Here is a 14,504-nt window from a genome sequence, read left to right as displayed (position 1 = left end):
CTCTGGCACAGAGACAGCCCACAGTAATAAAAGAACAAAACCAGAACAGCAAACAGCAAACCCTGAGGGAAGGAGAAATTTGACTTCCAGAGTTATCACATTATTAAATCCAAATGTCTGGTTTTCAACAAAAAATCACAAGGCATACAAAGAAACAGGAAAGTATGGCCCATTAAAAGGAAAAAAGTAAATCAACAGAAACTGTCTCTGAAAAAGAACTGATGTTAGATCTATTAGATGAAGACTTTAAAACAGCTGTCTGAAAGATGCTGAAAGAACTAAAGAAAGATGTGGGAAAAGGAGGACAATGATGTATGAGCAAAATGTAAATATTAGTAAAGACAGAAAACCTCTGAAAAGAAACCAAAAAATTCTGGTGCTGAAAAGTATAGTAACTGAAATAAAAAATCACTAGAGGGATTCAAAGGCATATTTGATCAGGCAGAAGAAAGAATCAAACTTAAAAATAGGACAATGGAAATAGTCAAGTATGAGGAACAGAAAGACAAAAAGATTGAAGAAAAACAGAGTCTAAAGGAAAAAGACTGAAGACAAGCAGAATCTAAAGGACCTGTGGGACCAACATACACATGAAGAAGAAGAGAGAGAAAGTGGTAGAATATTTGAAGAAATAATTGCAAAAACTTCCCAAATGTGATGGAAAAACATGAATGTAAGCATTCAAGAAGCTTAGAGAACTTCATGTAAGATTAACTCAAAGACCCACACTGAGACACATTATAATCAAACTGTTAAAAGCCGAAGACAGAATCCTGAAAGCCGCAAGAGAGAAGTGACTCATCATATATTAGGGATCCTCAGTAAGATTATCAGCAGATTTCTCATCAACACCTTTGGAGGCCAGATGGCAGTAGGCTGATATATTCAAGGTGTTAAAAGAAAAACTTGTCAACCAGCAGTCCTATATTTGGCAAAACTGTTCTTCAAAAGTAAGGGATAAATTAAGATATTCCCAGATAAACAAAAACTGAGGGAGTTTGTTACCATTAGACCTTCCAAGCAAGAAATGCTAAAGGGAGTCCTGGAGGTTGCTATGAAAGGACACTAGACAATAACTCAAAGCCATATGAAGAAATAAATATCTTGGTAAAGGTAAATTCATGGACAATTATAAAAGCTAGTGTTATTGTAAAAACAGTGTGTAACTCCACTTTTTGCTTTCTAAAAGAGACTAATACATTTTTAAAACATGGTCATTTGTCTAAAAGTATTATTGTAACTGTAGTTTATAACCCCACATTTTGTTTACTACATAATTTAAGACAGTGCATTAAAATGAATTATTAGTTTATGATTTTGGACACAATGTATAATTTTGTGACATCAGCAACTGAAAGGATGAGGACAGAACTTAAAGGAGCAGAGTTTTTGTATGTTATTGGAGTTAAGAAGGCATAAATTTAAATTAGAGTATTAAATATAATCCCCATAGTAACCACAAAGAAAATAGCTATGGAATTTACACAAAAGGAAAAGAGAAAGGAATTTAAATATTTCTCTGCAAAAAAACAACTCAAAAGAAGATAGTAATGAGGGACAAAAAACTGTCAGGTATATAAAAAAACAACAAAATGACAGAAGTAGTCCCTTTTTATTAGCAATTACTTTAAATATAAGTGGATTAAACTCTCCAATCAAAGGACAGAGATTGGCGAAATGGATAAAAAGAATGATCCACCTATATGCTGTCTGTAAGAGACTCACTTTAGATTCTAAGACACAAATAGGATCAAAGTGAAGGGATCGGAAAAGATATTCCCTGGGAAAAGATACAACCAAAAGAGAACAAGAGTGGCTATACCAATATCAGACAAAATAGACTTTAAAAAAAGAGTTAGAAGAAACAAATGAAAACATATATTAATAAAAAGCTCAATACAGCAAGAGGATATAACAAGTGTAAACACATGTGCATAATAACAGAACATCAAACTATATGAAGCAAAAATTGAAAGAATTAAAGGGAGAAATACTTTTACAATAATAGCTTTAGACATTGCTACCTCAGTCTCAACAGTGGATAGAACAACCAGACAGAAGATAAGGAAATAGAGGATTTGAACAGCACAATAAAGGGACTAGTTCTAACAGACATGTACAGAACATTACCCAACAACAAAATACTTTCTTCTTAAGTTCAGGTGGGACATTTGGGATAGACCATATCTTAAGCCACAGATTAAGTCTCAATAGATTTAAAAGGATAGACTCATACAAATTATCTTCTCCAATGATAATGGGGTGAAGTTAGAAATTAGTAACACGAAAAACTGGAAAATTCACAAATTTGTGGAAATTAAACAACCAGTGGATCAACAAAGACATCACGAGAAAAGTTAGAAAATAGAAATGAGGGGGAGAGGGAGGAGGGAGGGGGGGTTTCGGGAATGGGCCACAATAATCAACCACATTGTATATTGACAAAATAAAATTAAGAAAAAAAAGAAAATAGAAATGAATGAAAATGAAAACCCAACATACTAAAACTTATGGGATACAGCAAAACAGTGCTATGGGGGAAATTTATAGCTATAAATAAACACATTAAAATGTAAGAAAGATCTCAAATTAGCAATCTAGATTTACAGCTTAACGAACTAGAAAAAGAAACAAAACCCAAAGCTAATAGAATGAAGGAAATAGACTGAAGCAGAAAAAAATGAAATGAGAATAGAAAAACAATTGAGAAAATCACCAAAATCAAAAGTTAGTTTTTTGAAAATATCAACAAAATTAATAAACCTTCAGCTAGATGGAGTAAGAAAAAATAAAGCACTCAAATTACTAAAATCAGAAATAAAAAAGTGGGGAAATTACTACCAGGTACCATGAGCCAACATAACCTAGGTGAAATGGACAAATTCCTCGAAACTCAAAACCTAAAAGACTTAAACCATAAAGAAGTGGAAAATCTGAATAGACCTACAACTAGTAAGAAGATTGAATCTGGTTAGCCTGTTAGCTCACTTGGGAGAGTGTGGTGCTGGTCACACCAAGGTCACTGGTATAGATCCCAGTACTGGCCAGCCACTGGGAAAAAAAAAAAAAAAAAAAGAAGATTGAATCAGTAATCAGAACTCTCCCAATGAAGAAAAGCCCTGGACCTGATGACTTCACTGGTGAATTCTACCATATACTTAAAGGAAAACTAATACATCAGTATTTTTCTCAATCCTTTCCAGAAAATCTAAGAAGAAGGAACACTTCCTAACCCATTCTATGAGGCCAGTATTACCCTGATACTAAAACCAGACAAAGACACTGCAAGAAAGCTGCAGACCAATATCCCTTATAAGTACTGATGTAAAAATCCTTAACAAAATACTAGCAAACTGAATTCAGCAGCATGTTAAAAGTATTATATATCACAGCCAAGTGGGATTTATTCCTGGAATGCAAGGATGGTTCAATATACAAAAATTGATCAATGTAATGTACCACATTAACAGAATGAAAGAAAAAAAAAAGACATGATTATTTCAATTGATACGATAAAAGCAGTTGACAAAATTCAACACTCTTTTATGATTAGAAAACACTTAAACTAGAAATAGAAGGAAACCACCTCACATAATAAAAGCCATATTAGGAAAACCCACTGAACATCATACTCAATGGTGAAATACTGAAAGCTTTTTCTTTCAGATCAGGAACAAGACAAGGATACCTGCTTTTGCCACTGCTATTCAACATAATACTGTAAGTTCCAACCAGAACAATTAGGCAAAGAAAAGAAATAAAAGGCAGACAAATTGGAAAGGGAGAAATAAAATTAGCTCTGTTTGCAGATGATAGGATCTTCTATGTAGAAAACCTTAAAAAATTACAAAAAACTTAAAATTAGTAGATGGATTTAGCAAAGTAGCAAGATAGAAGTCAATACTCAAAAATTAGTTGCATTTCTATACACTAACAATGAACAATCTGAAAAGGAAATTAAGAACACAATTCCTAAAAGGTTTTTTTTTTTTAAATTAAAAAAAATTTTTTTATTCACAGTAGAATCAAAAAGAATAAATACTTAGGACTTAATCAAGGAGGCGAAAGATTTGTACAATAAAAACTACAAAACATTGCTAGAAAAAAATTAAGAAGACATAAATAAATGGAAAGAACCCACACTTATGGATTGGAAGACAGTATTGTTAAGAGGTAAACACTACCCAATGTGATCTACAGATTCAATGCAGTCCCTATCAAAATCCCAATGACTTTATTTCAGAAATAGAAAAACCTATCCTAAAACTAATATGGAATCTCAAGGACCCAAATAACCAAAGCAATCTTGAGAAAGAAGAACAAAGCTGGAGGACTTACATTTTCTAATTTCAAAATTTATTACAAAGCTACAGAAATCAAAATAGTATGGTAGTGGTATAAAGACACATATAAAAATCAATAGGAAAGAATACAGAGTCCATAAGTAAAAACTCACATATATGGTGAAATGATTTTTGATAAGAGTGTCAAAGCTGTTCAATGGGAAAAAAGTCTTTTCAACAAGTGGTGCTGGAATAACTGAATATTCACATGCCAAAAAATGAAGTTGGACCCTTCCCTAACACTATATACAAAAATGAATGCCAAATGGACCAAAGACCTAACTGTAAAACCTAAACTATAAAGCTCTTAGAAGAAAACATAGAAGATAAGCTTCACAACATTAGATTTGGCAGTGATTTCTTGGCTATAATGTTGAAGGCATAGGCAACAAAAGAAATAAGTAGACAAATTGGATGTCATGATAATTTTTAAATGTTTTGCATCAAAAGACACTACAGCAGAGTAAAAAAGGCAACCCATAGAATGGGAGAAAATACTTGCAAATTGTTTATCTGATAAGGGATTAATATCTAGAATACATGGAGAACTCCTAATACTCAACAAGAACCAAACAATCCAATTCAAAAATGGGCAAACGTCCTGAATAGATATTTCTCTAAAAGATATACAAATGACCAATAACACATGAAAACATGCTGAACATCACTCATCATTGGGGAACTGCAAGTTAAAACTACAAGATACCACCTTGTATCCATTAGGATGGTTATTTTTAAAAAAAAAAAGTAACAAATGTTGGCAAGGCTATGGAGAAATTGGAACCTTTATGCACTGTTAGTGGGAATGTAAAATGGTACAACTGCTGTGGAAAACAGCATTGTAGCCCCTCTAAAAACTAAAAATAGACTTGACATATGATCTCACAATTTCAATTCTGGGTATGTACCCCAAAGAATTAAAAGCAGTATCTTAAAGAGATATTTGTACGTTGGTGGTCATAGCAGCATTATTCACAATAGCTAAAACTTGGAAGTAACCCAAATGTCTATCTAGGGATGAGTGGATAAGCAGAATGTATTATACAGACAATGATATATTAATTAGTGTTAAGAAGGAAGGAAATTCTGACATATTCTACAATATCTATGAACTTTGAGGACATATTGCTAAGTGAAATAAGCCAGTCAAAAAAAGACAAATACTGTACAATTCCACTTATATGAGATACTTAAAGTAGCAAAATTATAGAAAGTAGAATGGTGGTTGCCAGTGCCTGCAGGGAGGAGAATGGGAGTTATTTTTTGAGTATAGATTGTACCTCTGAATTGTACATTTAAAAATGTTTATGATTGTAAATTTTATGTGTATTTTGCAACAACAACAACAACAACAAAAATTGAAAAAAAAAAAAAAACCCTCAAATGAAAACTGTTGGCAGTCTGGCCTCCCTTTCTCCATCTTCCTACTTTCTAGTTTATCTTCCATCTGGGAGACTACTTCTGTAACAGAGATCAGAAACGAGGAATTGATATAAGAAAGTGGGGAGATGTAAAGAGAGGACAAAGTGGAGGGAAACTGTAGAAGAATTGGTTTTGTCAGTACTGGAGTTTTGATGAAAGGAGAGGGAAGAGTAAAAAGAGTACTGAGATTTTTATTTTACCTGAGCTTACTAGAAGATCTTTTAAAGATGAAGAACAGATTTTATTGCTAAGATAGTGATTTCTGTGTAGCCCGTGAATTTGTGGCATCTCAAGGAAAATGCATTCAATCTGAGACATCAGGGTCTCTGGAGAGACATTAGTTAGAAATGGGGACATAATTTTGGATGTAATCTTCATTGAATTGAACTCATAGCTGAGCTGTAGTTAAGCATTCAGTTGACCAAGAAAGAGTAAATGGTGTGAAAAGGAAGGATGACTGAACAGGCACCTAAGGGGGAAGAGACGGTGGAGAGTTGATGACTAAATGAGGTAGAAATGCTAGCAAACGACCTTGAGAAGGAGTGGATGGGGTTGGAGGTACCATCCTACTTGTAAGATGAGTCTTTTTTCAGGAAAGAAAAACAATTTTTAGATAAAACCATTGGTATTTTGAGAATTTACAGCAAAATTTTGAGGAAGAAAAGGCTTGCTTTCCATAGCGCTGCTCTAATAATAAAGCTATTTGTTTCTATTTAGAAAAATTTTTATGGGTTATTTATTTACTAAAAATGTCCCATAGTTAATAATGAAGTTACCACAAAGATAATTGAAAAGACATTGTCTTAAAATACTAAGTACCTGTGTTTTAGTGGTTGTAAGGCAAAATATGTCTTGTTCTGCTTAGAATTTGTTTTTAGGGTTGCATTCTGGGTCCTTACAAATATTTTCTAATGTTCATAACATGTTCTCCTGAATTGGAACAGAATAGAGAGACTGTTCTGACTAGTCCTTTATTTATCAGTTCAATGTTTACTTTTTGTTAAAATACGCAGCACCAACTTATTTTAGTTTTTCCTTAAAAGTGAGTGAAATCTACTTTGGAAAATAAACTTGCTTCAATGTTTCCTCTACTGCCAGAAGAAAGTTCTGCTACAGTGTGTTTTTGCCTGTAGGCAGGTGTGGCTCCATTTAAGTTCTGCATTAAGGTTGTCTGTGAAAATCTGGATAATTTGCTTGGCTGCTGAAATAAATCAGTACGTAGTTTGTACATAGACCCTCTCTGTGTAATTGCAAACGACAGTAGCTCTACCCGCTTACTGAGAGAATAGTCCTCTGTTTGGGATGATCAGAACTCATTTTATATTCAGTCTTTAAATGAAAATGCGATTGTTTATTTTTACAGATGTCGTTTGTTAAAGAATCCAGCAACAACAAGGAAAGCGGGTGGAGGGATCAAACATTATTTCTTGACTAAAAAAAGCTTATGTTGTAAATGTATTGAAGAGGAGCATTTTGAGTATTTCTACTGTATATTTTCACTTCTCTCTGTTTGTTTTTGGTGTTTTAAGGACTTGTGGTGAATTTAAAGTGAAAGGGAGGAAGATAGGCTAGACTTCAGGGAAGAAAATTAAATATTTTAGCTCCCAGTATACACCTCCCTTTATGCCTTAGATATCTTCAAATTAAAGTTTTATATATTAAAAAATAGAATATTTGTTACTCAAATATTTATGTATTTGAGATATATACATATATCTCAGGTATTTTAGAATAATATTTTTCTTGAAAGGGACTTGGGCTGAACTTTTTTGAGGAATTCTTATAAATGTTGATAGCTAATCTCTAATCTGTCTTAGAACAGATGTAGTTTCCTAAGAAAAGGTATGTATTTTTCCTTAAATGACAATAAAACCAATTTCAGTACTAGAACTTATTTCAAAAATACTTCTGGGCTATTTGTATGACTAGTTCATTTTGTGAAATAATAAAATGCCTTAAAAAGAGTAAGACTTAATAACTTACCCAAATAAGGTATTTCTGAGAGTAGTAGACATTCAAATTATTATTTTATGTCACATTAAAAAAGAGCTTATAGATTTGAAAGTTTTAAGTAACAAGAACTCAATATTGATATCATGGATCATATAATAGTAGTGTTGTATCTATAGTAAATGTAATAACAGATTTTAAAACTTTTACAGAGAAGCAAAGGAATTAGAATAGCCAAACAATTTTGAAAAAGAACAAAGCTGAAGAACTTGCAGTACTGATTTCAAAATTTACCATAAAGCTACAGTAATAAAGATAGGGTGATATTGGTGAAAGAATAGACACATACGAGTAAATTAATGTAACAATCCACTTCAGAAATAGACCCAAACATACTTAATCTTTGAGAAAGATATAAAGGTATTTCAATGGTGCTAGAACAATTGGACATCAATATGTAATTTAAAAAGAACCTCTACCCATATTCTGCACCATGTACAAAAATTAGCTCAAAATATATTATAGACTAAATATAAAACCTTAAATTACTGAACCTGTAGAAGAAAACATAGGTGAAAATCTTTCTGATTCTTCAAAGATTTCTATGGTTTGACACAAAGAGAATGGCTCATAAAAGAAAAAAAAGATAAATTATTCTTCATTGAAATTAAAAAAGTCTGCTTTTAGAAAATACTGTTAAGATAATGAAAATCAACCCACAGACTGGGAGGATATATTTGCAAAGCACATATCTGATAAAGGGCTGGTATCTAGAATATATATAGAACTCCTGCATCTCAATAATAAGAAAACAAACAACCCAATTTTAAAAAGTGGGCAAAAGATTTGAATAGACACTTCACCAGAGAAAAAACATGATGGCATGTAAGCCCCTGAAAAGATGTTCAACATTATTAGTTATTAGAGAAATGCAAATTAAAATCACAATGAAATAACACTGCACACCTAAAACAGTCTTAGTCATCATTACTTCATGCAATATATACTTCAGAATAAGAGTTATCCCTGCTTTAATTAAGCATTTTGTTGTCAGGCTTCTGGTCAAAATGGCAGAATAGACAGTCCCCAGCGTCACTCTCTCCTACAAATCAATCAATTTACAACTATTAAAAAGCAACAACAGCCAAGCTGGGGCCACTAGAGCTCAGGGGAAGAGGAAAGACCTATAGAGTTCGTGAAGGCAGGAGAAGCCACAATGAGAGAAAGAAAGAACTACTCCGACCATTTCAAGCCCCAGCTGCTTAGAGGCTGGCCCTGGTGAGCACACGGAGCAACAGCTGGCAAAAGCCACAGCCGTGCCTTTCATATGAAGTTGTTTGGAGGTGGCAGGGGAGAAGAGGGCCTTGGTGGCCCCCAGGCTAGCAAGACCACTAACAGGGTTCCCGTGGACCCACATAGGAGCGAGGAGCAAGAAGACAACTGAAAAAAGGAGCCACTCAGAGGCCAGTGAGTCATAGCAAAGGACCAGCGCATGGGAAATGTTTGGAGTACAGGAGGCGGGGGAGATGGGCCACCGGGGGAACATTGGGGAACTGCATGGACAGCTGATCTGTCCCCAGTCAGCACAGGTCCCCTCAGTGGAGGCTGGTGAGGAATACAGCACTGCAGGGGATGCAGTTTGCTGAAAAGACTCAGGCCCAGACCAGCATTTCCATGCAACCGAGATGTACCAGACCTCACAAGACCTGAAACTGGGTAATTTGTAAAGAAACAATATTTATTGCTTACAGTTGCAGAGGCTGGGAAACCTAAAGTGCAGGGAACACATCTGGTGAGGGCGTTATTGGTGCGTGGTGACAGTAGGGCATGGTCAATCTAATCACCTCTTCAAGGCCCCACCTATCAGTTACCATAATAGGATTTCCCACCCTTTTAACACGGTCACAGTGGGGATAAGTTTCTAATACATGGGGCTTTGGGGGACACAATCCAATCCATAGCAAAGACGTGTGTGTGTGTGTGTGAAGTAGGAGTGTTTTTTGATGAACCTTAATTTTATTCTAACTTTTTGTTTGTTTTTATTTTATTCTGAATTTATTCTCACGCCATAAGTTTTTGTTTCTTCAGTTTCTTCTGGGATATCTTTTTCTTCTGTGCAACCTCCTCTTCTGGTTTGGGAGCAATTTGTTCCTTTTCAGTAAGAATCATCTCAATGTGGCAGGGGGAGCTCATGTATGGGTTAATCCGACCATGAGTTCTATAAGTAAGGTGGCGCATCTTGGGTGCTTTATCCACCTGGATATGGTCAATCACCAGAGAATCTACATCTAAACCCTTAAGTTCAGCATTACTCTCTGCATTTTTAAGCATGTGCAGCAAAAATTCAGCACTCTTTTTGAGCCACCGATCCTGTGTCCAACCCCACCCTTTGGCCTGGGCACACCTACCAACTCCAGCATTGTAATGCCTGAATGGTACACATTGCTTCCATAAGGTGACATCCTTCAGATACTTGGTGGCTTTACGGATATGCATACCCTTGATGGCCTGAGCAGTTTCACAGATGTTCTTAAAGTGAACACGAAGATTTGAACCTCTTGATTTGCATGATTTTGTGGGGTTTTCTGGGTCAAGCGAATAGCGAACCATTTTCAAAGATCGCCTTAGGCCGCTTACTGGAAGAGCATTTATTCTAACTTTTAAAAAAAATATTCACTTAGGCTGGCTGGATAGCTCAGTTGGTTAGAGCATGGCCTTGTAACACCAAGGTCAGGGGTTCGGATCCACTCACCAGCTAGCTGCCAATATATTTTTTTTTTTAAAAATGTATATATATAAAAATAATAAAAAAGTATTCACTTGATAAATAAGGTTCTCTTTTTTAGCTGATTCCTAAGTTCAGTGGCACTTTCCTCTCATGATTTTTTTAACTTTAAAAATCTGGAAAGTAGCTTGTTGAACTATATGATCTATAAAAGCTTTTGTGATTATGAAACTGTTTTATTTTATATTGGGGCACACTTAAACCTTGACCTTAATAACCTGTGATCTTTTACCAAGGGGGATACACTAAGATTAATCCCTCCAACAGGGTTAGTGGTAAACATAGGCAAGAGAAAGGTAAGATTTCCATCTCCTTTGCCCCAGGTAGAATGATTCCTAGACCTAGGATTTAGCTTTCTTTGTCCACATCTCTGGACTTCATGTCCAGTTTGCCAAAATATGGTAAAACAAGGTGTACGCTTTTCTTTCTTCACCTGTTTTTAAGTGAAAGTACTATTCATTCTCATCCCTACCCTCATTCATTTCTTCATACATAAGAATCCAGTTTTGTTTTGTAGCAGTGCCTGTTAGTCATGTGAACCCTGTACAGCATCTCCATTTACACTGCTTCACACGTCACTCACAGGACGAGTTCCCACAAAGAACTGTTTTGTTCTGCTGGCGATCCACCCTAAAGAAACCAGTTTCCAAACTATGCCCAGCTTTGTAAATCAAGATAAACTGGTCAGAAATTGGATACAGAAACAAACAACAAACCAAATAATGCTTCCTAGTTAAGCAGAGTGTAATAAAATTGTAGGTCATAAAATGTTTTGCATTCTAAGAATATTCCAGTGAGAAAGTTTATATCACATTCATATTGTAATCAGTCCAAAGTCGTTAGTTTTTTCCTATTACTGTTAGAGTTCAACAAATATAAGTAATGCTTTTGGAAGATATTTAGGGCAACAGAGGGCAGTGAAAACAAGTGATGAAATGTGAACTTTCGTTCTGTGATTCTTAGCCAGTCCAGTATGAGATAACTAAGGACGAGGGTTGAGAAGAGGAGGAGTTTGGTGTGTAGGCACAGAGTTCCTTCTTTTGGGCAAGTTATTGGACCACAGTGAGGAGGGAATATAGTCGTATTCAGAACTTATTTTCCCAGATACTCTTCATCTATGTCAGGAAAAAGGATTATTCCATACACAATCGGAAGTAACAAAATGTGTTTTTCACCACAGAGTTACACATAGTGTATTCACAGCTTAGTTTATGGTTTTTGAAAATACTCTGGACATATTTTCTCGTTAAATAAATGTTTTCTCAAACAAAATTCTCAAAATGTTTCTCTTTTACCTTCTTGTTTAGAACTTTCAAGAATGTCAAGCCCTGTTCAAAAGGTTTGTTTTCTTTCAGATGACCTAGTCTTTTAACTTAGTATCAAGTAGCCTTCCTAGGAATCTGCATCTTTGTGATGTGTTTTTTTCTCCCTTGAGAAATTAAAAAAGGAAACAAAAGAAGCAAAGAAAATTTAAAATGTCCTCTTCTCATTGTTCCAGCCATAGGCAAAGACCAAACTTCCATAGCCAAAACAAGTTAGAGAATTCTCAGAGTGCTCCATGGAAATAGATGGTCTAGGTCTTGAATCAAATGAATGTTACACTATATAAAACTAGTATAGAGAATAAGTGACATCTAAAATTTTCCCCTTCTCCTTTCCCAATATATTTTGAGAAGAAAACTATAATAAAAATATTTTTTTCCTCATAAAGCTCTTTCCCTACCACAGATATTCACATGCACATATTTACTTGGTGTGCTGAAGAAACTAGGTTAGCAGGGGGAGCTTTTCTAAAACTTGTTTCTTAAGTGAGAATACAAAAGGGTTATATGGAGTAATGAAATGCCTTCTTGCTTCCAGCTGCTTCTCCCTGGCACTCTTTCCTCAAGTTTCATAGTCTCTGCTCTATTCTACACACTGATGATTCAGGACTAACTGATTTCTCAGTTTAATTCCAACTCACTTGGTAGGATTTGAATTGTTAAAGCAATAATCTTAATATATGAACTAGGATTTCTTTTTTAGTATTACGTTTTTATGGAGGTATAATTTATTTAGTGTAAAATGCACATATCCTTACCTGTACTTTTTGAGTTTTGCCACATGTATCCATCAGGATCAATGAGGAGGACTTTCTCAAAATATGCCTGCCAGGAGGTTAAGAAGTTTTCTAGGTGATTCTGAGCTACACCCAGTAAAAAACCATTGCTTTTGTAAAGAACCAAATTGAGTAATGTACATAACAATGCATCATACATTTTAAAATGTCATGCAGATGAAAGTTAGGTTATTATTTTTAAAAAGCTTAAATTTCTCATGTGCCTTTTTGTAGGGTTTGCCATACCGGCTCACAAGTGAAATTCTCAATTTGCTTTTCTATTTGTTTTTAAGAAAATTAATGCAAAACTTCATGATGGAGTATGTCAGCACTGTAAAGAAGTTCTTGAATGGCGTGTAAAATACAGCAAATACAAACCATTATCAAAACCTAAAAAATGGTGAGTTAAGTTTCTTAATTGCCTTACGAGTGGTATATGTATCATAATCTTGTTATTTAATTTCTATTTCTGATTTTTAAAGTTGTGTCCAAATAAATTTTAAGATAAATAAAGGAAAAAACTTTGTTCTCCCATGTAGAATTTCATCTTGCACGCTAAATCTTGGATTGTGATGGCAGACATATTGAAAAAGTAGATTCATCATTCCCTGCCCTATTCTTCCATAAAAAAATGCACCATTTTTATAGAAACTTGTTAATAAAAGGTGGGTTAGGGCAGAGAAGACTGTTTTGCAAAATTTTCTCGTTCACTGACAAAGTAACCGTATTTACCATAGGTTATTTTTTTTTTTACCAATTCTTGAAAGGGATCTGACCTTTCAATGCAACACATGAAGATTACTGAAATGGCTTAGGTTGAGTATCATAAGGGAATATCAGTAGATTGATAATTTACAGTTTCATTTGGAGATTTAGGTCTAAGTGAAAAGATACTGGACTTACTTTCTCATCCCTGTATCCCTAAGCCTTCTATAATTCTGGGATTCTCTTATATCAGCCTATATACATCTTGTGCTGCTTCTGTACATCCTTTAGCTTAACTGAGTAAAAACAATATTAGACAATAAGTGCTACGTGAAAGAGAAAGTGATTTTTTAAAATTAGCATTATTCTTTTTACATTTTGAATGTTAATTTGGTAATCTATATAGTAGCTATTTAGAACATATATACTCATTGTTGCTTTATTTTCCTTTTAGCTATTCAGTAGTTGCATTTCCCTTGAACGAATTTCCTTTTTATGTGAGCAAATTTGATTTAAAGTTTGGAAGGTCGGTCTAAATAATAAATATAATATAACCTTTGGTATATAATTTTTTTTTTTTTTAAAGATGACCAGTAAGGGGATCTTAACCCTTGACTTGGTGTTGTCAGCACCATGCTCAGCCAATGAGCAAATGGCCATCCCTATATAGGATCTGAACCCATGGCCTTGGTGTTATCAGCACCGCACTCTTCCGAGTTAGCCACAGGCTGGCCCCTTGGTGTTTAATTCTATTGAAAATATTATGTCAGCCCCTTTGGGAATCTAAAACTCAAGCTGTGGAGTAATTTACTTACTTCAGAATATTTAATGGCTGTGAGTGTTTTAACTTAGGTGATTTATTTTGCCTAAAATGCTCCTTTTAAAGGTAAAATCCTCAAGGAAGTATAAATAAACTTAAGCTTTTTAGATTTTTTTTTTTTCCTGTACTACTCTTTCAGAGCAGAATTTGTGGTATTTAACACGTTCTCACTTACTGGTGGGAGCTAAAAATTAATATATAAATTCACACACACACACACACAAAAAAAACCGGGGGGGCGGGGGGGGAAGAAGATATAACAACTACAATTACTTGAAGTTGATACGACAAGCAAACAGAAAGGACATTTTTGGGGGGGCGGGAGGAGAGGGAGGTTTTGGTAAGGGGCAACAATAATCAACCACAATGTATATAGACAAA

The 14,504-nt window shown here is 34.6% G+C and overlaps 2 protein-coding genes across 2 annotated transcripts in view; one reads left to right on the top strand and one right to left on the bottom strand.

The window, feature by feature from the left end:
- C16H9orf85 (chromosome 16 C9orf85 homolog) overlaps positions 1 to 14,504 on the top strand; it is a 60,907-nt gene that overhangs the window by 29,356 nt on the left and 17,047 nt on the right. The window contains exon 2 of the mRNA XM_063081057.1: positions 12,892 to 12,998. Coding sequence (XP_062937127.1) covers positions 12,892 to 12,998 — 107 coding nt within the window. The remainder of the gene's footprint in view (positions 1 to 12,891; positions 12,999 to 14,504) is intronic.
- On the bottom strand, positions 9,777 to 10,325 carry LOC134364951 (large ribosomal subunit protein uL22-like). Its single transcript, XM_063081165.1, has one exon. It carries the CDS (start codon positions 10,323 to 10,325, stop codon positions 9,777 to 9,779), a length of 549 nt encoding a protein of 182 aa, XP_062937235.1.

Source organism: Cynocephalus volans, chromosome 16, assembly GCF_027409185.1.
Source record: "Cynocephalus volans isolate mCynVol1 chromosome 16, mCynVol1.pri, whole genome shotgun sequence".
Classification (NCBI taxonomy): domain Eukaryota; kingdom Metazoa; phylum Chordata; class Mammalia; order Dermoptera; family Cynocephalidae; genus Cynocephalus; species Cynocephalus volans.
The sequence above is the reverse complement of the archived record's forward strand: the minus strand, read 5'-3'. Positions and strand labels throughout refer to the sequence as shown.